This window comes from Dipodomys spectabilis, unplaced genomic scaffold (assembly GCF_019054845.1).
Source record: "Dipodomys spectabilis isolate Male_0828 unplaced genomic scaffold, ASM1905484v1 ptg000043l, whole genome shotgun sequence".
NCBI classification, from domain to species: domain Eukaryota; kingdom Metazoa; phylum Chordata; class Mammalia; order Rodentia; family Heteromyidae; genus Dipodomys; species Dipodomys spectabilis.
This window is the reverse complement of record NW_024870720.1, coordinates 24,845,818-24,868,282: the sequence shown is the minus strand read 5'-3', so window position 1 is coordinate 24,868,282 and position 22,465 is coordinate 24,845,818. Positions and strand designations below refer to the sequence as shown.

The following is a 22,465-nucleotide window of genomic DNA, read 5'->3' as shown; positions in this document are numbered from 1 at the left end:
TTTTTGGTCAGTCCTGGGGCTTGAACTCAGGGCCTAGGCCCAGTCCCTGAGCTCTATAGCTCAAGGTTAGTGCTCCTATCACTTGGAGCCACACCACTACTTCTGGTTTTCTGATGCTTTGAATAACAATCTTCAAATCTCAGCCGTCTGAGTAGCTAAGATTACAGATGTGAGCCACCAGTGCTTGGCTTGAACATTGTATATGCTTTAATTATGGCAGTGAAATCTTAAGTTTAAAATATTCTTCAAGGACCTGGCTCAAGTGACTCATACCTGTAATCCTTGCAACTCAAGGAGGCTGAGTTCTGAGTATCACAGTTCTCAGCCAGCCTAGGCAAGAAAGTTTGAGATTCTTATCTTCAATTAACCACCTACCTCCTCCCCCACTCCTCCCCAAAAAAACTTTAAGTGAAGCTGAGCTCAACTGATAGAACACTAGCTTAAGCCGGGGTAAAGGGGGAAGCTAGGTGAGCTGGGAATGTAACTTAGTGGTAGAGTACTTGCCTAGCATGCATGATACTCTGGGTTCAATTTCTCAGAAAAGGCCAGAAGTAGCATTGTGGCTCAAGTGCTAGCCTTGAGCAAAAGCAGCTCAGGGACAGTGCCCAGGCCCTGAGTTCAAGCCCCAGGACTGGCCGAAATAAAAGCTGAGACTGTGCTAATGCCCAGAGTTCAAGCTCTAGAAATGGCACCAAAATGAAATAAAATCCTCCCAAAATCAGGGTCCTACGTTTAAATTACTTTTAAAAATGTATTTTTGTGATTTGATAAAGACTCAAATGTTAACTACTACATTGTTAAAAGAAAAACAACATATAAATAAATGCTTTAGATATGCAAGTTTATGAAGGTCTAATGGGGAATTGACACAAAAAATTCTTCCAGTTTTTTATGGTTCTAAGGTTCTAGTAGAAGAGATGATAATGTAACCCTGTAAGTCTATGTAATAAGTAAAAGGATCAATATGCAAAATAAATTATAGATGAAAAAAATTTGTGATCACCTTAGAACCAAACACTGATATATAAATTCTCACCACAGAACCTAGGTATACATTTTTTTCGTTCTAGTCCTGGGGGCTTGAACTCAGGAACTGGACCCTGGCTTTGAGCTTTTATGCTCAGGGCTAGCATTCTATCACTTGAGCTACAGCTCTATTTCTAGTTTTTTTGGACACTGAGGATGAGTCTTACAAACTTTCCTGCAGGGGTTGGCTTCAAACTGGGACCCAGATCTCAGCCTTTGAGAAACTAGATTACAGGCATGAGCCACCAAGATGGCTAGTATAATCTCTATTTTTAATCCCCCTCTATGTTTTGAAAACAAGGAATACAAATCTAATTTGCAATCCAAACCCATTTAAATTCAACAAGGCGAGCAACTTTAGGAAAACAAAACAAAAAAACCCAGCAGTTCCATTTTCTTTCCGATCCAGGCCCTTCCACTTATTTGGTCACTTTGAGAACACCTTGAGAACATGCCCATTTAAGGAAAGAATCATGGGAAGGGCTTGCCAGGTGCACAGAGCCCAGCCCCCAACAGTCAACTCCCACACCTCTTACCCAGCTAACAAATTAGCCCACTGATTAGGGTTGCAGAGACAAAAACGAATTGAATTGGTAAGATATTTTCCTGGTAAAAATCTTTAGCTTTGTCTGCTTTCCAGTGAAAGAATAAATACTTTCCCTGTAAGTTTAGGAGCAAGACAAGATCTTGGCACACTAAACCAACCAAAATAGTAATAATAATTAAAAAAAATAAGGATAGTCTGTTTTGCTCACCTATTTCAAACCGTAAGACATAGGTAATTTCCGCACCACGTATCAGGCAGGGTCTGCCTTGTAGTTTTAAAAAAACTACTCACCCCAACTCCACTAGAGGGCACTCTTACACAAAATATTCTATGTCCACAGATGTACAATAAATTAGAAATCAGACAAGGAAATACAGCAGTGTCAATCTTTACCAATTTATTTTATACAAAACAGTAGCAATGTGGAATATGGGAATCATCTTCTGCTGCCACACGCAAGTTGTGAACATTCCAAGCCAATGTATACAGTTTACAGGGGAAGGCTAAACAGCATCAACCATGCTACTGAACTTAGGGATTTATTTAAAAAGATTAAAAATTAGATAGCAATGTCTTCTTAATATTGCTCTCATCATTGAAGACTAAAAAATAAAAAAGTGACTTTGTAAGTTTAAAAAAAAAAGGGGCGGGGGGAGAAACCAAAAGGCTGCTACAACACTGCCATACAGTCAAACCATCATACTTCAGTATTTCCATACTTGATAGCAGCATTATTTTACTGAACCGTGTGCAACTACATGTAGAAACACATCAAAGCAAAATACTATGGCAGTTACTGATCCAGACCCAAAAGAAAGAAAACAAATAACAACAAAATAACTCTAGGATGAACATACTGTAAGATGAACATTTATGGAGAATGTAATATCTACATTCTTGGACTGTTCCATTTTGTCCCAATAAGTGTCAACTGTCAACTGTGTATTTTTGGTGGATTTGAGTTTTCCAGTTCTTAAACTGCATGCTTGGAACAAAGAGGGTGATAATAAATTCTTCTACACAAAGAACTTTAAGTAGACAGCTGAAAATAAATTTACTACTTGTAAACACACACAAAAAATAATACAAGATTTTTTTTTTATCTTCAATCAGTGCTCCCCAAAGCACATTATCTTCGATATCGACCTCTCTCCCCTCGGTCTCTGTCCCGATCACATAATCGCTCTCTCTCTCTTTCTCGATCACGACCTCTATCTCGCTCTCTGTCTCTTCTGTTATCTCTGGGGCGGTCTCGCTCTCGCTCACGATCTCGTTCACGAGGTCTACTTCTACGACCACTAACAACAGCTTGAGTGCGGCGAAGGAAATCATCCACCCTCATATCATAATCATGCTAGAAAAGTGAAAGAAATAGGTTAGAAAGAAATAGGCAAAAATTTGAATAGACTGTGCCTTGTAATTGTCTCATTGAACGAAAATAGAAAAATTGATTGTGATATCTAATTAAGTTATCTAGTCTTCCTGTTCAACTTTAATAACGTCTCCCTCTGGCCTCCTTACTAAGATTAAGGTCAAAATAATCACCTGCTTATTACTACTAACCAAACACCATGTTATAGCCTACATGTAAAGTATCATGATTGATTATTTTATGCAATAGACTATTTTACCCTCATTCAATTGTACAATAACAACCTATGCTCTTTATAAAGTGAAATGATAGTCTGATGTTCCAGATTTCTTCCTAGTATTTTATGAATTGGGGAACCACTTGTGCTCAGGTGCAAGTGGCTCATTCTTATAATCTTATCCACTCAGAAGACTGAGATCCAGAGTAGATTATCACAGTTCAAAGCTAGCCTGCTCAGAAAAGTCTGAGACTCCATTAGCAAAACAATCAGCAAAATGCTAGGCTATGCCCCAAGTGGTAGATATCAGCAGAGCTTGAGGTCCATAGTTCAAACATCCGTACTGGCAAAGTAATGGTAATATTTATTTGTGAAATATGATGAACTGTAAGAAAAAAAAATGTGCTAAGAAAGATATTAAGTCTGCCCCACACAAAGTTAACAAGGTAAAAGAGGAAAATAATGAGTATTAAGTCTGCCCCACACAAAGTTAACAAGGTAAAAGAGGAAAATAATGAGTATTAAGTCTGCCCCACACAAAGTTAACAAGGTAAAAGAGGAAAATAATGAGTAAGATGAGCAATAGAGATAGGGTAAAACTGCAGTTACTTCTAACCTCTGAACCTGCTCCAGTTTGTTTTCTACTTTTAGTTTTTAAATTGTCTTATTAATTGAATTTGGTCTGTTTTTCAAAATGTAGAATATAAGACTCAAAACTACACACTTTCATGCAGAAAAATGGGAACACACATACACATACATACAGACACACACAGACACACAAACACATGTGCACGCCAAAAAGCTGGGTGTTGGTGGCTCAGACCTCTAATCCTAGCTACTCAGGATGCTGAGGATCAGGGTCTGAAGCCAGTCTGGGAAGGCAAATCAGGCGCCAGTGGCTCATGTCTGTAATCCTAGCCACTCAGGAGGCTAAGAGCTGAGGATCACAATCAAAGCCAGCCCAGGCAGTTAAGTCAATAAGACCCATATTTCCAATTAACCACCAAAAAGCCAGAAGTGGACCTTTGACTCAGGTGGTAAGAGTGCTAGCCTTGAGCCAAAATAGCTGGGTGCTGGAAAGCACCCAGGCTCTGAATTTAAGTCCAAGGAAAAGTGTGCGCGCTTACACACCTCTCTCTCTCCTCTCTCTCTATATGTCAGATTTCATATTTGAGACACACAATATATCTGAACAAGGGCTAGGAAGGTGGCTCAGTGGTAGAGCGCTTGCCTTGCATGCTCAAGGCCCTGGGTTCGAGTCCTCAGCACCACATAAGAAAAAAGCGGGAAGTGGCGCTGTGGCTCAAGTGGTAGAGCGCTAGCCTTAAGCTGAAGAGCTGAGGGACAGCGCCCAGGCCCAGAGTTCAGGCCCCACGACCGGACCCAAAAAAAATATCTGAACAAATGTTTATCATACGTAAGCTGTGTATTTCCTAGGTGAAAGATAAAAAATCATTACTCGTCTACTTATTACAATTGGCTTATAGAACACTAAAGGTTCTAGTATGACTTTTTTGAAGGATTATTACATCAAAAGAAATGGTAATAAAACTATCTCAAAAATTGAATGCTGGTCTGATAATCTCTATCTTATGAATATTTTTTACCTGAATAAAAAGCCAAAAATGTTTATTTGGCTCTGCATTCATCATCCTAAAGACAGGAGAAGTAAACAAAATCCCAATTTATAGAGACATCACTTTAAGGATTATTTGGGACATGTCTTGCCTAAGTTGGCTTCAAACTGGCAATTTTACCTCAGCCTCCTGAGTACTGGGACTACAGGTGTTCTTCTCAATAGAAAAACTATAGTTCTAAGCTTCAAATATACACAAGTAAAGATTATGCTTCAAACATACCTAAGTACAGATTATGCTTCAAACAAATACCAGTGGAGTTTCAACTATGAATTCATCCTCTCTAGTATAATGAAATCCCAGAAACCACAAAACAGTAAAACTGCCTTTCATTCTGTTTTCTGAAGTTATCAAAGGTTTCATAGCTCTCATATCAAATAATCACTAAACTGCAAAGTATTGTTTTTCTGCATTTCTTAACATCTAGGTGTCAGTTTGCTAACAACCTGAGAATCAAATCAGGTTGAATCAAACACATAACACATATTTTAGTAAATTTGATAGAAATTAATCATATTTGAGACTGTTTAAGATACACTACCTATCCTATGAAAAGTCAGAACTTAATAAATACCTTAATGCATATACCCACAAATGTACCTGTCTCATACTCTAAAAATTATGTGCATCAGAATATACAAAAAGTGGCTGGGTGCACTGATTCACACATGTAATCCCAGCTACTCAAGAGGCATAGAGCAGAAAGATCATGGTCTCTGAGCAAAAATTAAGACTGTTTGAAAAATAAAAAAGCTGAGGGCATGACTCAAGCAGTAAGTCATTTACCTATACATAATGTTTATTGGTGTATGTATATATGTACATGTGTATATTATATGTATATATATATACACATTAGCAATTACAAGGCAAGAGTTATATATGTAAGAATTGCCTCAACTTAAGCAGTAGATTTATTTCTACCTAACTAATCTATAAGGGCATTATCAGCCATTTTTAATAAAAACAAGTTGGCAATTGGGTAAATTCAAGAGCCTGTAGTAAGAATACAAAATAGCTCATCATTCAAAATAACCTGGTGACCTCACATTTCTAAGTAGCTAGCCCCTCACACTGTTGCCTCCTGATACACTTACTACTCGTTTATCTCTGTATCTTGCTTCGTGTGGTACTGGATGATGTCCTGAGTAAGGAGGATGAGCTTGCGGAGGAGGAGCATGGTGCTGATAGTAGGGATGGTGTGGAGGCTGTTCCATCCCCGGATACGGAGGCTAAAAAAGGAAAATCACTTCCATAAGAACAGGCCAAGCTATTCTTACACTTATATACCCAAACCACCAATCCCAAATCAATAATCTTTATCAGATGAATGAAGATTCTTCAAAGTGCACCTTTTTAAAAAAAATCAAATGTATAATAAACTATTTATAAACCATCTTTTTGCCAGTCATGGGGCTTTAACTCTGGGCCTAGGTGCTGTCCCTGAGCTCTTCAGCTCTACCACTTGAGCCACAGCGCCACTTCCAGTTTTCTGGTGGTTTATTGGAGATGAAAGAGTCTCAAGAACTTTCCTGCCCTGGCTAGAGCCTTTGAACCGTAATCCTCAGATCTCAGCCTCCAGAGTAGTTAGGATTACAAGCTATAGCAGTGCCCAGGCAAGCCTTCAAAGATTTAATGTTTATACTTAATTTAATGTTTATGTTTATATTTATAATGTTTATACTTCCTCATACATACATTTAAATTAGAATAGTAAGAGGGAAGCTCTGTCCTAAAGACTTTCCTCTTATTTCTCATTAAAAACAACATAGCAAACCTGAGGCCAATACTATGAATTCCTGGTTCACAAAAGGGAAAACAAATACGAAAAAAGCTAAGTAACACCTGCCTAAGACCCACACCCCATCAGTAAAGAGGTATGTTAAGATTCGGCTATCAAGCATTCTGGTTCTAGTATTGGTTCCTCTAGCTAACCACTAGTCACAAATATTATTTAAAAAACAAAACATAAAAACAAAAAAGAGGTGTCAATGGCTCATTCTAGGTATCTTAGCTACTCAGGAAGCTGAGATATAAGAACTGAGGCTTCAAAGGCCAGCCAAGGCAGGTAACCCCATGGAACTCATCTCCTATTAACCAGCAAAAAACCAGAAGTGGGCATGTGGTTCAAAAAACTAATGGACAGGGGCTGGGAGGTGGCTCAGTGGTAGAGTGCTTGCCTTGCATGCATGAGGTCCTTGCATGCATGATTCCTCAGCACCACATAAACAGAAAAGGCTGGAAGTGGCGCTGTAGCTCAAGCAGTAGAGCGCTAGCCTTGAGCTGAAGAGCTGAGGGACAGTGCCCAGGCCCAGAGTTCAGGTCTACGACCCGCAAAAAAAAAAAAAAAAAAAAAAAGGACATTGCTCAGGCAATCCCCAAGACCAGCCAGAAAAAAAGAAAACAAAAAAAAGTACACAAAGATTACTTTCAGCTGAGTACTGGTGGTTCACATCTATAATCTTATTCAGGAGGCTGAGATCTGAGTATCAAAGCTGGAAGGCAGCCTAGGCAGGAAAATCCATGAGACTCTTACCTCCACTCACCAAAAAACCCGAAGTAGAGCCGTGACTCAAGTGGCAGAGCACTACTAGTTGTGCTCAGGTCAGTGCTCAGGCCCTGAGTTCAAGCCCCAAGGACCAAATACACATAAGAAAAGTTTCAGTGTTCTTTATAAGCTCAAAAGAAAGAGTTCTCATAATTCACCTATTCATATGCAGTATCATAAAACTACAAGTGAAACAAAAAGTACAATGAAGAGGTAATGAACATAAAAAAAATGATACACAAAAATCTAAGTGAGACACACAAAGAGTTAAATTACTAAATTTCTAATTTTCCTAAAAATGCTTCAGCAATCTTTAGTATCTCAAAATACACTTAAACATTGTAATCATAACCTAATTTATGGAATGGTAAACCCCTTTGTACAACTAAATAAAAATATCCATGTTCTTAAAGAATACTAAAAATCAAATAACCAGGATCCAATTATAAGAACTGGATTTAATGAGTATTAGATCTGTCACTCACTATGCTAAACTTAAAATTGTGTTTTGTCAATGTTATCTTCTCCACAATCCTAAAACTTAACACGACTCTACATTAAATTATTAACGATCTGAGGTAATTTATTTTTAATTTATTTATTTTTCTGGGTCTGGTCATGGGACCTGAACTCTGGGCCTGGGCATTGTCCCTCAGCTCTTCAGCTCAAGGCGAGTTCTCTACCACTTGAGCCACAGCGCCGCTTCCAGCCTTATTTTTTCTGCTTATGTGGTGCTGAGGAATCGAACCCAGGGCCTCATGTATGCAAAGCAAGTGCTCTACCACTAAGCCACCTTCTCAGCCCTATATGAGGTAATTTAATTCACTTCATTGCCAACATACATTCTAAAGCAAGTAATCTTATGCAAAGGACTAAATACTCAACTGATGAGCCAAAGAATAAAGCAATGATCACTGAACTTTATACAGATGAGGAAAAATAAACTTTACTCAAGATCATAGTCTTGGAAAAAGAAGGCAATACTTCTGAACCCAGACATAAAGTACAATAGCACTCTACTATGCTATTACTCATCAATAAACCTTCAGCTACCAAAACAAATCAACTTACTTGTCTTTAATTTTAAAATAGCACATAATTATATGTCATCAACAATTTATATTTTTAACATCTTCAATGATAACCATAACTGCCATGTTCCAAAAAGTACTCCAACTATTAGGAACTCAAAATGAAGTTAATTATAAAAGCAAAGTAATACAAACCATTCCTTGCCAAGGTGGTGGTGGTCCCATGTTATGAAATTCCCTCACATAATCATTGTAGGACTAAAATGAAAGATGATAATGACAGTAAGTAAAGACTACAAAACAAATCAGACCCAGCATTTATCTATATACTAAGTATGTAAAATTTAATGCTTACCCCATTTAAAAAAACATCTCGGCGAACTCCTGAAAATCGTCTGTTGGGAATAAGATTTGTGAAACTAAATTCAGGTAATTCATAAACTAGTTCCAAGAATGTAATTCAAAACTAAACAAGAGTGAGCCCAACTTACCTATCTACTTCCTGGTACCGTGGATCCTTTAAATACCCTGTTCAAACATCAAGTATTTTGGTAAATCGAATTTATATTTTTATTGTGGCATTATAATTTAAATCTTCTTTATTACTCGTTCAATTCTTCCCATAAAATATATACTTTAAGTGATGTTATTAATCCACTTTCAATTTTTCTTCTCAGATAACATAATGTAGAAAGTAACTATGTAACTTAATGGTATCACAGATTGTAAAATACTAGACAAGTTTTCAAATGTATCACCTAAGTGAATGGCCTAAATCATGCTAAATATAACACTTAAATTTTGTACCACAGAGAAGAGCAGAGGAATTATCCTGAGGACAGTGTAACAGGACCTCCTTAAGACAGATGTTTACCTGCAGTATACACAGGACTTGCTAAGTAAACCATAGGTTAAGTTTTTAAAATGAAAAATTCAAAGAGCAAAACAAAATTGCAAAAGTTGCAAAAATGAAATGTTTGCATTTTAAATGAAAGAGCCATGGTAACAAATGAAAAAGGTCTTATTTGTTTCTTTTAGTAAAGATCCAGAAAACTAAAATGTAAAACAATCTGAATGGCCATGTTACTGGGGGAAAAAACTATCTGTGCTAGTTAGCATAACTTATTTTAGAAAAGAATGAACTTACATCAAGAATCAGATACATAAGAAACTCATAATGCTAACACCAAGTTCCAAGTGGACAATTTAATAACTACCACTATCAATATAAAATCCCTTCTGAATAGTTTAATATTCCAGTGAAGTATAAACTAATTCAAAAGGTGATTTTAAATCACCAACCAATTATTTTCCAGGTCTCTCCAAAATAGTCAAGTGCTTAAAAAGGAAAAAAAAAGCTAATTTCAGTTTGCAATTAATTCTACATACCACATGAAACACCAAGTACTAAATGGAACAAAAGGCATAATAAAATTATAAGATTACTATGTCCCCTAACTACATTTCATCTTAAATATATGTATAGACAAATTTCCATTTTTGCAAAATTAGCAATTTTATGTGTTAATAGATTATGATTACCCATACTGGAATAAACAATCTTAACAAAGTAGAACCACAAATAAGAATTATTAATGATTTCCTAAAAGTAGTCAAGTCATAAATTTTCTTCATTTTTAGAAGTACAGGGTTATAATGTAAGTTTTTGTTTTATTTTAATAATTTAAAGTCAAATATCTGCAGGATTATAAAATATTAACCTGGTCTCTGGTGAAACTCAGGGGGATAGTCAATCCTTGGTTTCTTTCTGCTGTTATGAATATCATAATCTTCTGGTCGACGCCTACACAAATTAGACACATTAGAAATTAAACCAAAAACACCTGGGAGAACAAACATCAAAGAGAAAAGTCCAAAGAATAGCCCATTGCTCCCTTCAAATTAACAATTTTTGGTGACCAACTTATCTTACAAGTTTTAAATTTTAATTCTTTAAATTAATCCTTATAAGCCAAAACTTAAATGAAAATTGCTGGAAATTGAGTATTCCCTGCAATCTCATGCCATCAGACAACCTCAAAGAATAATCTAACTGAAACACATAAATCCTATTTGTGTGAAACACAAATCATATTTTAGTAGTCTAAACAAAAGTAAATTATCTATCCTCAGACAAATGTTAATATCAAGTTTGACAAAACATTAAAAAAATGAAACTAAACGAAATTGCCATTCAGGTGAAAAAGGGGTTGGAGGGAACAACCCATACCATCACTATACAATAGGTGATTCTAAAATCTATGTGTTCTGTCATTTTAAATTTAAGTCTGAACAAAATTTAAAATAAGTATTTTCCTCTAACTTGCACAAAGCTATACTTTTCATGAGCATAAAAGTTATAACCAGTTAAAATATCTTAATATTCTAAGAATTAATTTCTTACTATTTCTTAATTACAGTTATTTTTTCTATATTAACATTAAGGAATTATGGGAAATTTTTACAGAGACAGTGCCTTATAAAATGGCTTTTATAACTTGGCAAGTAGTGAATGGGACATAGTTTTAACAGAATTCATAAAACTAGTTCCAAGTATATTCTTTAGAAGCTGGTATTTTACTATTTGCGAGGGCTGTCTTTAATATCTTCCATAAATCTTAATGGTTAATTTCAGACATCATGAAATACACTTCAACTTAGCATTTAATAAAAAGCTAAATAAAAACATATTCAAAATATTTAAGAAATAAACAGCTTTTTATCTTTAATATCAAATAAAACTTCTAAAATAACCTGGCATCACTATTTTCCAGCTATTTTTTAATATTAACTGCTTTCATTAATTTTTTAACACAAGTTTACTCAAACTGCAAAGTTAAATGCAACAGTCCCAAGCCCCCCAACAGAATAAAACAGTTGCATCTACAATCAATACTAAGATTAATAGCTGGTTTAAAAAACAAACATACCGCTTTCTTGTAGTTTGGGAGGCATTTACGACCGGTCTAAAACATGATAGTAACAGTTCATATAGTAGTCCAACTACTGACTTTAAGCTGTATGCCACATACATAAATGGAGGCCCTGGCAGGCTTGAGGAGGAGTGGTGTAATAAGTATAGTTTGCAGTCCATTGCAAAACTGAGGAAAAACTTCACGTGTATATATTGAATTGCACTGGAAACCTCTTAGCTTAAAACTTCAAAAGACATCTTGGTGCTCAGTCCTTTTAGGCAAAAAGTAAGGGGCTCTGCCAGGTTTCCTCCTACCTATTTGACAATGTCCTTTTTAGGCTCAAAGAAATGGGACTCTTGTTGGGTTATCTGTACCTACCACAGGATGTTTCCACCAAAAGGAAACTTAACCAAAGGTTTCATCCCATCAACCACATATCCAACAGTCTTTAGTAGAATATTTTAGTTTAGCTGTATGCAAATCTATACAAGGGAAGGTGTTGGGTAGAAGGGATTAAATCAGTCCTTTGCAAAGACTTCTCTCCAATTCTGTAACAAGTTAAACCCCCTTTTCCTGGAAAATGCTGTTTAGTTCATAAGTAGTGATCAATAACCATGGCGATCCTCTAAAAAACACTTTTAAGTCCACAGGTACTGCCAGCATCTGGAAATGTTGTAAACAGACACAGCAACAGCCCTTCCTTTTGGTTTGTTGCCGGGTCTCCCAGGGCCACTTGATCCCCTTTGGAAAGAACCTATTGTTTTCAGAAGCTCAGCAAGATGTATGAATTCACTGGGCACATGTTAGAGAATATCTGGCAATGGGGTTAACACATCACGGTGACAAAATTTGAAAGTCCCAAATAATGCTCCTCTTGAATATCAAAATAACTTAAACATTTTATCCTCTAAATGAGGCGTCATCTTCTGAAAAAATATTAGTGATCCTTTATAAAAGTCCCATATCTGATAAGGCTTATCCAGAGACACACCTGAAAGAAAAGGCTTTTTACAAAGTATTAACATTTTTTGCAAATAAAGACTTCCTCCTCTTCCTCTTTTCTAGCCTGTTCATAGCAACAAATGCCTACCTCGTTTCACTTGTGCTGTGTATTATCAGAGTACTAGCTAATCTAAACTCGTATCACTCTTTAGGAAAATTTTTTTTGCATAAGGAAAGATCCCCATTTTCCTCTTGAAAAATGACTGAGACCAAGGTGACCATGTGAAATCCTCAATGAAGCCACAAACTAGTCCATGCAGCTTGATTTGAGGATTTTCTCTTTCTTCTTTACCGCAGGACAAACTTTTGACGAATCATATTCCTCCATCATGTTATCCTGATACATGTGCCTATTACCAGTCCAAAGAACGTTTCTAACCTTCCCACATCCCGGACTGGTTCTCGACGGGATGGACGTCCTCTTGATCTGGGCTGAGAATGCATTCTTCGCTTGTGGCGCATTTTATGAATGACCTGATACAAGTCAATACTTTCATCGGGGGGAAATAGAAGACAGAGCTGAGTTCCACATTCGAGTTCAATTTCCTAGAATAGGAGAGTAGCAGCAATTTATAAGACAAAAGCAGAAGAACACAAAATTTCTATTCCCCTAATTCAAAAACAAAAGGCATAATAGAAGACTCCTTCTTCTCAAGAGTAATGATCATGAGGTTTCAATAAGGTCTTGTTTTTTTCTTGCTCTGGTATGTGGGTGTGCTTATGCATGCGCACACATGTGTGTGTGCGTGTGTGTAGTGTATGTGGCATGTGCCAGTCCTGGAGCTTAAAACTCGGGGCCTTGATGCTGTCTCTGAGCTTTTTTGCACAAGGCTAGCATGCTACCAACTTGAGCCACAACTCCACTCTGGTGTGAAGTCTCCCATGGACTTTCCTGTTTGGGCTCCTGTTTGGGCCATCTCCAAACTGAGATCCTAGCCTTCTGTGAATACCTAGGATTTTACAGGCATGTATAGTTGCACAGCTCTCATATGCAATTAAGGTTCACAAGACCTTTTGAAAGTATTTTCATGAGACAAGTACAGTGGCACAAATCTACCATCTCAGAGGCCTCATGAGGAGGCTAGGGCAAAAGATACCAAATTTTAGGCCGCCTGAGCTACACAGGAAATTTTGAGACCCTATCTTAAAATATAAAAAGATTTTGTATATTATTAAACACATGACCTTCCATTCTATTCTACTGTATTCTAATCAAAGGGGTATTTCTTTGTACAAATACAAACATCCATGGACAAAGTCTTCATTTCATCTCAATAACCATCTAAGTGTGTTTGTCAACTACACTGACAAACTGAAATACAGTAGAATTAACATAAGCTTCTAAAATCAAACCACTTTATAATTTCCCCTTTACTAATTAACATACTATATAAAAAGTGACCTGTATTTCAACATTAATAGATGTCTCACTCATTGATCATGATACAATGATCAAGAATTTCAAATAATAATGTTTCACTTTTTCACATCTCCTCTTTCAGAAATGATTTTAGAAATGTTCTTTAGTATATGCTTTTAACAGTTAACTAAATGTATGGATTTTTTTTTTTTGGGGGGGGGGATCAAAACAAACCTGTCCATCACGTCCAATCTTTACTGGCTTGTGTTCATTCCAAGGATTGGTGAGATGAGCTGACTTAGTGAACGGTAATTCACGCCTAAATACAAAGTAGTACCAATTAAATCCTTTGGCAAATTCCTTTAAAACATCAAATTCAAAATTGAGGGTATAGTTACTAATTGCCTATGCCATAACTATAAATTTTTACAAGTTGACCATTAAGCCAGATGGGTACTATATACAGTGCTCAAAAGCATATACTTTGTTTTAACCCAAGCTCCCTTCTAAAAGCAAGGGATATTGCTTTTGAAAGGCTATGGTAACTTATTTTACTTTTACTACTGTTTAGAGAGTTTGTAAATAATGACATATAAGATATTTAATATAGCAGGGCGCCAGTGGCTCACATCTGTAATCAGTACTAGCTACTCAGGAGGCTGAGATCTGAGAATCATGCTTCAAAACCAGCCCAGGCAGGAATGTCTGTGAGACTCTTATCTCCAATTAACCACCAGAAAACTGGAAGTGGCTCTGTGGCTCAAGTGTTAGAGCACTCCCGTTGATCTGAAGAGCTTAGGCATAGCACCCAGGGCCAGAGTTCAAGCCCCACAACTGACTCCCCCCCCAAAAAAAAGATATTTAATATATTCCTTGTTCGCACATACTCAAAGAAAATTTTACCTATTAAAACTGACCAATTAAGTAGCTACTTGAACCTAGCTGCTAATGCCAAATGAAAACAGAAATGCTCCCCACTCATAAATTTAGAGCTGTTTTTCCAATTCCAATTTTATTAGTAAGGAAATATTCAATATTCAGTAAGACCCAAAGAAATGAGTTAAAAATTGAAGTTCATGTCTATAATAACTATTCAGCTATTACCTATTTAATATAAATACTAAATACTGAGCTGTGTGAGGCAAAATGGTCTCATAAAGGTAAAGAATATCCTATATTTTCTACTTAACCTCTAGCACAATGCCAAACACAAAATGACACAATATGAGCAACTGCTGTTACCAAACGTGAATATGACTGACTAGATCATATTTATTATGAATAAACATCAAGTTATATAAATAATTTAGTGAAAGAATTCTCCATTACAATACAAATTAAACTCACCAAAGGACATGAACAGATGGGAAAGTTAAATTCACTGCACCTACAAACTTTTTTCCGTAAGTAAAAAGACTAATATTATAACTATACCAAAAGAATAGAAATATCCAAAGGAAGAGCTCACTTTATTTTATTCATTGCTTTAGATTTTTCTTCTCTTTTTTTTTTTTTGGGTCCGGTCATGGGTCTGAACTCTGGGTCTGGGCGCTGCCCCTCAGCTCTTCACCTCAAGGCTACCGCTCTACCACTTGAGCCAGAGCACCACTTCTGGCTTTTTTTTCCTGCTTATGTGGTGCTGAGAATCGAACCCAGGGCCTCGTGCATGTAAGGCAAGCACTCTACCACTGAGCCACTTTCCTAGCCCCTAGATTTTTCTTCTCAGTTACCAATCTACAACAGTCATAGAAAAGTAAAAACATACTACAGCCAACAAAATATAGGTCACAAATTATTACTAGAATTGTCACTACAAATATTAAATATCCAAAGTAAAGGCACAAGCAAAGCCAGATAGATCCATCATTTGAGGTTATATTGTGTCTAACTACATTCAAGACTATTTCCTGTTTGAACAAACTACTTATCTCAGATAGTATGTCAGAAGTGTGAAGTTCTGGAAAATAAGGATCAAATTAATTTAGAATTATTAGTCTATAGTCCGCACATTGTGTTTTTCTCTTCCTCTCAGAATCATACTTATAGAACAGGCATCCAGTTATTTTTTAAACAGACATTACAGACTGATACAACTTATCTTTACTGTGCTCTATAAAACATGGAAAGAACTCTTTATCTTTGCAAATGGAAAAATCCAATGAAATGACAGAAGCAGTGATATAGAGTAGTTTGGTTGTAATAAGGCAGGGAAAGAAAAAGGAGACAGGTCTTTCGAAATGAACCAGAAAATAATGAGGGTAAAATATATCAATAAATGTAATTCTGGATGAATGAATGACACTATACATCATAGCTTTTCTCTGATCTAATTCCAGGTAATTCTAAGTCTTAATGCTTTCCTTTCTATCAGATAACATGCATTTTATCTTGTCTCAAACTTCCATGTGCCTACACAGGGTCAGGTTTCAACAAGGTTGGGAGGGTTTCAAGAGTGTATTTTCACAATGAGATACTACCAATATAGTAGCAAAATTTGGTCAACTGATCACTGATTACTTTTAACTTATTAAGTCTAGCTGTTATTAAATCTAAAAGGTGTTTAGGTACATAGTGATTGTTATAGCTGAAAAGGAAAAACATTAGTAATTATTATCAAGAGTACTCAAAGTCAAATGAATTCACGTTTTGTAAGAAAACTCAAACACAGAACATTCAAACTTTTATATCAAGGAATGTGATCCATTAAGTATTATGAAATTAAAACTGAACAGAACTTACATTGTCAAAAATGCAGTTAGTAATATAGTAAACCAAGAGTATTAAGAGTATTATGAAGATTAAATAATCTATTAATAAAATTCATCTAAAACTAAAAAATTTATCCCAAAACAAAATCTGCTACACCCTACCCAACATGTGTTTTTTCTGTCTTCTCTTTACAATGTAGTACCACATCAAAATTAACTTCCAAATTTTGTTTGCTTTGGGCCTTATATTCAGACACAAATTCCAACACAAGTTTTAAGTGCTGCCAGGTGTTGGTGGTTCATGCCTATAATCCTAACTACTTAACAGGTTGAGCTCTGAGAAATTGCAGGAAAGTCCACGTGACTCTTCTATTAATGACCAAAAAAGACAGAAGTAGATCCATGACTCAATTGATAAAGCACTAGCCTTAAGCATAAAAGAGCTCAGAGACAGAGACCAGGCCCTGAATTCAAACCCTAGGACCAGCATTTTAAAAAAATAAATAAAAGAAAATCATACTGAAAAAGTAATTGCTATCAGACTATTTTTAAGTTTAAATAATACCTTAAGCACATTTTTTTTGGGGGGGAGGGGTCAGTCATGAGGCTTGAACTGGTGTGTGGGCACTGTAGCTGAGCTCTTTTGCTCAAGGCTAGTGCTATCTACCACTTTGAGCCATATTGCCACTTCTGGTTTTCTGAGAGTTAACTGAAGATAAGTCTCATGGATTTTCCTGCCAAGGGCTGGCTTTGAACCACACCCTCTCACCTCAGCTTATCTCTAGTTATCTTTTCCCCTATGTACTGGAGATGAAAGTGTGTACCACTTAGCCCAGCAATTTGCCCTGTAACTTTGATTAACAAGAGTCCACTGAAAGAGTCTCAAATTTTCAAACTTTTAATCCCCAGGCTAACATGAATGGAGATATCGATTTCTGCTTCCCAAGTAGCTAAGATTATAGGTTTGTGCCACCAGATGGTTACTTTCCACTTCATTAAGGGGGGGAGGGGAGGGGAGGGGGATCGACAGGGGAGGTGGGCAAAGGTGGCTCAGGAGGGCTGACATCTGAGGCTAAAGGCTGAAAACTAGCCCAGGCAGGAAAGTCTGTGAGACTCTTATCTCCAATGAACTACCCCCAAAAAGCGACAAGTGGAGCTGTGGCTCAAGTGGTAGAGCTCTAGCCTTGAGCCAAAAAGCTCAGGAACAAAATTCAGAATCAAAGTTCAAGCACCAGGACTGGCAAAAAAAAAAAAAAAAAACAGGAGAAGCAAACTATAGCCCCTGCCCGTAATCCTAATGAGTAACTCCGGAGTGTAAGATCTGAGGAGGAGGATCACAGTTCGAAGTTAGCGCAAGCAGGAAAAGTCCATGAGACTTGTTTCTAATTAATCATCAAAATACTAGACATGGAGATGTGGCTCAAAAGTGGTAAAGCTCCAGCCTTGAGCAAAAAAAATATAAAGGACAGCACCCTGACCCTGAGTTAGAGCCTAACTACCAACTCATGCATGCATGTATATATACCATACTGCTCTCTGTCCCGGAATAGGAATAGCAATTTCCTTTATTTCTACTAAACAGTACCCTTCAAAATCTTCTCTATTCCTGAATAGGAATAGCATTTTTCCTTTATTATTGCTAATCAATTCCCTTCAAAATCTAACATTCTAAGTTTGCTTGTAATTCACAAAAAATTCCTTTTCCTTTTCAGATAATGTTGAATAGTTAACTTACTAAGTAGTAGATTTAAATATGCCATAAAAAGTTGGCATATATAATTAGGTTTGTATGAACAATGATATAAAAGTTCATGTTCAAAATAAATCTGCTCATCTTTTTAACAGCTAAATCTTCATTCTGTTCCAAAAGATCAGAAGGCTAAAACACCATGAATTGCTAAATCCCTATAAAATAGTAATTGTTCACAACTAAATCAGTAGCCTCCAAAATTGTTAGCCAAAACAAGAGTATTTCCCCACTCCAGAGTAACTAAATGACTGATTGAAAATATGCAGATAGTCCAATACATCTTTGCACACTGACAACATGGGCTAAAATGTGTTTTTATTGCAATTTAACTTTTTAATGCTGTTAAATCTCATGGCTTAATGTCATTCTAACAATGATACTCCTCCCAAATGGGCAAAAGTGATAATACATGAGCAAGAGCAATAAACTAAACCTTGGTAGAATTTTATCCTTCCTAACTAGTAACCCATACATAACAAGTGCCATTTCCTTGGCACTCAAGTGTTTAATTTACCTGCATATCCAGTCAATTTTAAAGACACCTCCCAGCATTTTAGCACTCATTCCTGCTGGAAGCACCCAGTGTATAGGAGATCCTCCATGGTGCGATTCTGAAGAAAGTCTTGCAAACCCTAAGGGAATCATAAAATATTAAGTAGGTGTTGATGTAGTTAATGCTTTTATATATCCAAATTATTTCTATTCTTACCTTGAAATTTTCCACTTTCTCTGACAGAAAATATTAAGATAACACTCCTTGCAGATCTGAATGCAAGATTTAGTTTTTTCTCATTTACAGGCAGCGTAGACCATACACCCTATCCAAATAAAACAAGGAACATAATTTGAAATTTAACTGCAAATCTTCTCAGTCACTTTACATGCTTAATTATTTCTACCTAAACTCGCTTCATGTAGGTTGAATACACAACAGACTGAGTTATGTGGTCTATCATTTGTTAAGTTTTATGGATAATCATTAACTCAAAATAAAAAGACTAGTAATACTAAGAAAAATAAAAAACTATTTCTTAGCTAAATTTTAACACTGTGATGTCAGTTTAAAAAGCTGTCACTTCATTTAAAGCAAAAGCAGCATCATAATGTAACAGCAAATATAACACATAAATGTGGTTTTGAATCTAAGAAGAAAATTAAGATCTTGTAGCATTAACAGTGGGCATCTTTTATTGTAAAGTCTGCACTGTGCTTTAAAAGCCAACTCTTTCCTTTTCTTCTAAATCCAAGTATAGTTCTAAAAAACAATTTATCCATAAAAGAATTATCTCTACATAAGCTCAAGATAAGACAAGCATCCACTAATACAAGCGGCAGTTAACTAAAGAAACTAACTATTGAAGTGTTAACACAATATGCAGCAATTGAAAATAAAAATAAGCCGGTTGGCCAGGTGCTGGTGGCTCACGCCTGTAATCCTAGCTACTCAGGTGGCTGAGATCTGAGGATCGCAGTTCAAAGCCAGCCTGGGCAGGAAAATCTGTGAAACTCTTATCTCCAATTCCAGAAAACGGAAATGGTACAGTGGCTCAAGTGGTAGAGCACTATCCTTGAGCTGAAGAGCTCAGGGACAGCACTCAGACCCAGAATTAAGCCCCACAGCTGACCAAAAAAAAAAAAGCAAAAAAAAAAAAAAAAAAAAAAAAAAACACAACAGGTACTGGTAGCTTATATATCTACAATTCTAGCTACTCAGAAAGCTGAGATCTGAGGATCACAATTCAAAGGCCAGCCTTGGGCAACTGTCACACACTTAGTTCCAATTAACCATTTAAAAAAATTGAAGTAGGGGCTGGGAAGGTGGCTCAGTGGTAGAGCGCTTGCCTTGCATGCCTGAGGCCCTGCGTTCCATTCCTCAGCACCACATAAGCAAAAAGAAAAAAAAGCCGGAAGTGGCACTGTGGCTCAAGTGGTAGAGCGCTAGCCCCTTATGCAAAGCAGCTTAGGGACAGCGCCCAGACCCAGAGTTCAGTCCCCACAACCACAGCCCCCCCCCCCAAAAAAAAAAATTGAAGTAGAACTGTGGCTCAAGTGGCAGAGCACTAGCCCCTTAAGCAAAGCAGCTTAGGGACAGAGCTGAAGCCCTGAACTCAAGCTCCAGAAAAAAAAAGAGAGGACAGAAGAGAGGGGAGGGGAAGAAAGAGGGGAAAGGAAGGGGAGGACAGGAGAGGGAGGGAATAGGAGATGGAGAGGAGGGAAAAGAGACAGGAGAAAGCTTAGGGACAGTTCCCAGGACCTGAGTTCAAAGCCCATGAATGACAGACGGAAGGAAAGGGGAAAGGGGATGGCAGTTTTCTTTTTAAATCATACACACTATATAATCAACACAAAACATTGTGACTCCTAAAATCATGTTTAAAACACTTAAAATTCCTACCAGGTTTCCTAACTAGCCACAAACTAGATCCCAAGTGGCAACTGGGCTTCAGAGTACTAATGTTTTTTAATTCAAGTGATATCTTGAGTAGTTGTGAGACTGAGATAACATAGTAACTTTTCTTGAATAACAGCTCATCAAAAGTTTTCAAGACTAGAACACCTTCAACAGAACTGATGTTAATACCTTAGCTTTGGCAAGAGACACATTCTCATGGTTGTTACTCTTTATGAGGAAAAATCTTGCATCCTGAAGGACATATTTTAGTTTACTGGTTTGATCTGGAAAAAAAAAGAAACCAAACTTATTAATCATAAACCATCATCATAGTTATTACTATACTAAAATAAGCCTACCACAACCCAGCTAAATTTTAATACTCAACCTGGATAGCTAAGCCACAACATGTAATAAAACAAAGCTTAAGAGAATATAGCCAGCACTTTGCAAAAAGGTAAAACTAATCTAGTGATATTCCGATATACCAGATCCATACTTAAGTGTGGAAAAAGCTATAAGGACTTTTCCCTTTTTTCCGTGTAACTTTTTATTTTAACTAAAAGTTTAATTTATTTATTTTTGGGTGTCAGTATCAAAAGGTTGCACTAAGGGCCTTCTGCTCTTCCCTTGGCTTGCTTTCTCACACCTGGTGTTCTACCTCTTGAACCATTCCTCCACTCCTGCATTTTCCTGGTTAACAGGAGGCGGAATTTCTCAGATTTCTCTGCCTTCCTTTGAGCTCAGTGGCCTGAGGAGCTACAATTAAAAGTAATCCACCAGCAACCAGCCCAAATTTTATATTTTTATCAGATTCACTTAAAGACTGGTAAAAGATCATTACACCATTTTATTTGTATATAAATACATATGCATTGTGTCCAAAAACTGAAATATTGTGAAATGTTTGGTACTTTTCTGAAAGCTATGCAATAAAAGGCACACATGGAGCATGGAGCTTTCTATATTACATTACTTTTTTTCTTTAAGAATAATATATCGGAACATTACTACATTAAAATCAACTATTAATGCAGAACCAATAGAGCAAAATAATGATTTCAATGGAGCATGCAATGAAAACAATTTCAAATTTAAATGATACCTTTTCGGACAGCACGAACGGAAGATGATAATTTCTCATGCTTCTTTTCTGAACCTGTATTTAGCCAAAGTACATTTGTTCAGATTGAGTTTTAATAGAAATAAGACAAAATTTCTACAGTCTTGTCACATAAGATTCTCATTCAAGACAAATTAATCTTCCTGGCGCACCCACACACACAAAAAAGTACTTCTCTATGTGTACGAGTGTTTTGTTTTTTGGGTTTGATTTTTTTTTTAAATGAATGTATTTGAACAGATTCCCACTCAGAAAACTAGTCACTGAATCATCATCTTCCACAAAAAAAAAGTGAAAATTCCACTGAAGCAGTAACAGAACAGGATTAAAATAAGAAAAGTTTCCTCTAGTTATTACAGTTAACATGCCAAAAATTGATACTAATGGACAAGTTCACACTAAACTACAGCCTCCACACTTTCTAAAGCAGATTACATTGGAATCAGTCAGATATGATCACCAATAAAAGCAAACAGATTACCTGCATATGACTCTGAAGCAGAGCTTCCACTTCTATCAAAAACAATTGGTGATATGCCTCGAGCTCTCTTCCTTTCTTTCTTTTTCTCATCTAAAACAAAGAATTCCAAGAGTTTTAAAAATATAATAGTTGGATCCCAATGGCTCATGATTATAATGCTAACTACTCAAGAGGTTGAGATCTGAAATGAAGTTTGGAGCTAGGCTAGGTGACAATTCCCTGATACTCTTCTCTAAATAAACTAGTAAAAAGCAACCATAACATATGCAGGAGCAGAAAAAACTAAGTCCTTGAGTTCCAACTTTGAACTCATTCTTGGCATAATAATGATAATAACAAAACATAGGTATACA

The 22,465-nt window shown here is 36.5% G+C and overlaps 1 protein-coding gene across 2 annotated transcripts in view; it reads right to left on the bottom strand.

Annotated features, from left to right (window-relative positions):
* Positions 1 to 1,955: 1,955 nt before the first annotated feature.
* Positions 1,956 to 22,465, bottom strand: part of Ythdc1 (YTH domain containing 1) — a 39,027-nt gene continuing 18,517 nt past the window's right edge. The window contains exons 5-17 of one of the 2 annotated variants that reach the window (XM_042678005.1): positions 22,113 to 22,202; positions 21,614 to 21,667; positions 20,698 to 20,792; positions 18,826 to 18,934; positions 18,631 to 18,748; positions 13,893 to 13,977; positions 12,678 to 12,844; positions 10,103 to 10,185; positions 8,873 to 8,909; positions 8,737 to 8,800; positions 8,577 to 8,639; positions 5,900 to 6,034; positions 1,956 to 2,927 (exon numbers count right to left, since the gene is read on the bottom strand). In XM_042678005.1, the coding sequence (XP_042533939.1) occupies positions 2,703 to 2,927; positions 5,900 to 6,034; positions 8,577 to 8,639; positions 8,737 to 8,800; positions 8,873 to 8,909; positions 10,103 to 10,185; positions 12,678 to 12,844; positions 13,893 to 13,977; positions 18,631 to 18,748; positions 18,826 to 18,934; positions 20,698 to 20,792; positions 21,614 to 21,667; positions 22,113 to 22,202 (1,325 nt within the window). In that variant the 3' untranslated portion in view covers positions 1,956 to 2,702. The remainder of the gene's footprint in view (positions 2,928 to 5,899; positions 6,035 to 8,576; positions 8,640 to 8,736; positions 8,801 to 8,872; positions 8,910 to 10,102; positions 10,186 to 12,677; positions 12,845 to 13,892; positions 13,978 to 18,630; positions 18,749 to 18,825; positions 18,935 to 20,697; positions 20,793 to 21,613; positions 21,668 to 22,112; positions 22,203 to 22,465) is intronic. The other variant, XM_042678006.1, reaches the window with a different exon arrangement.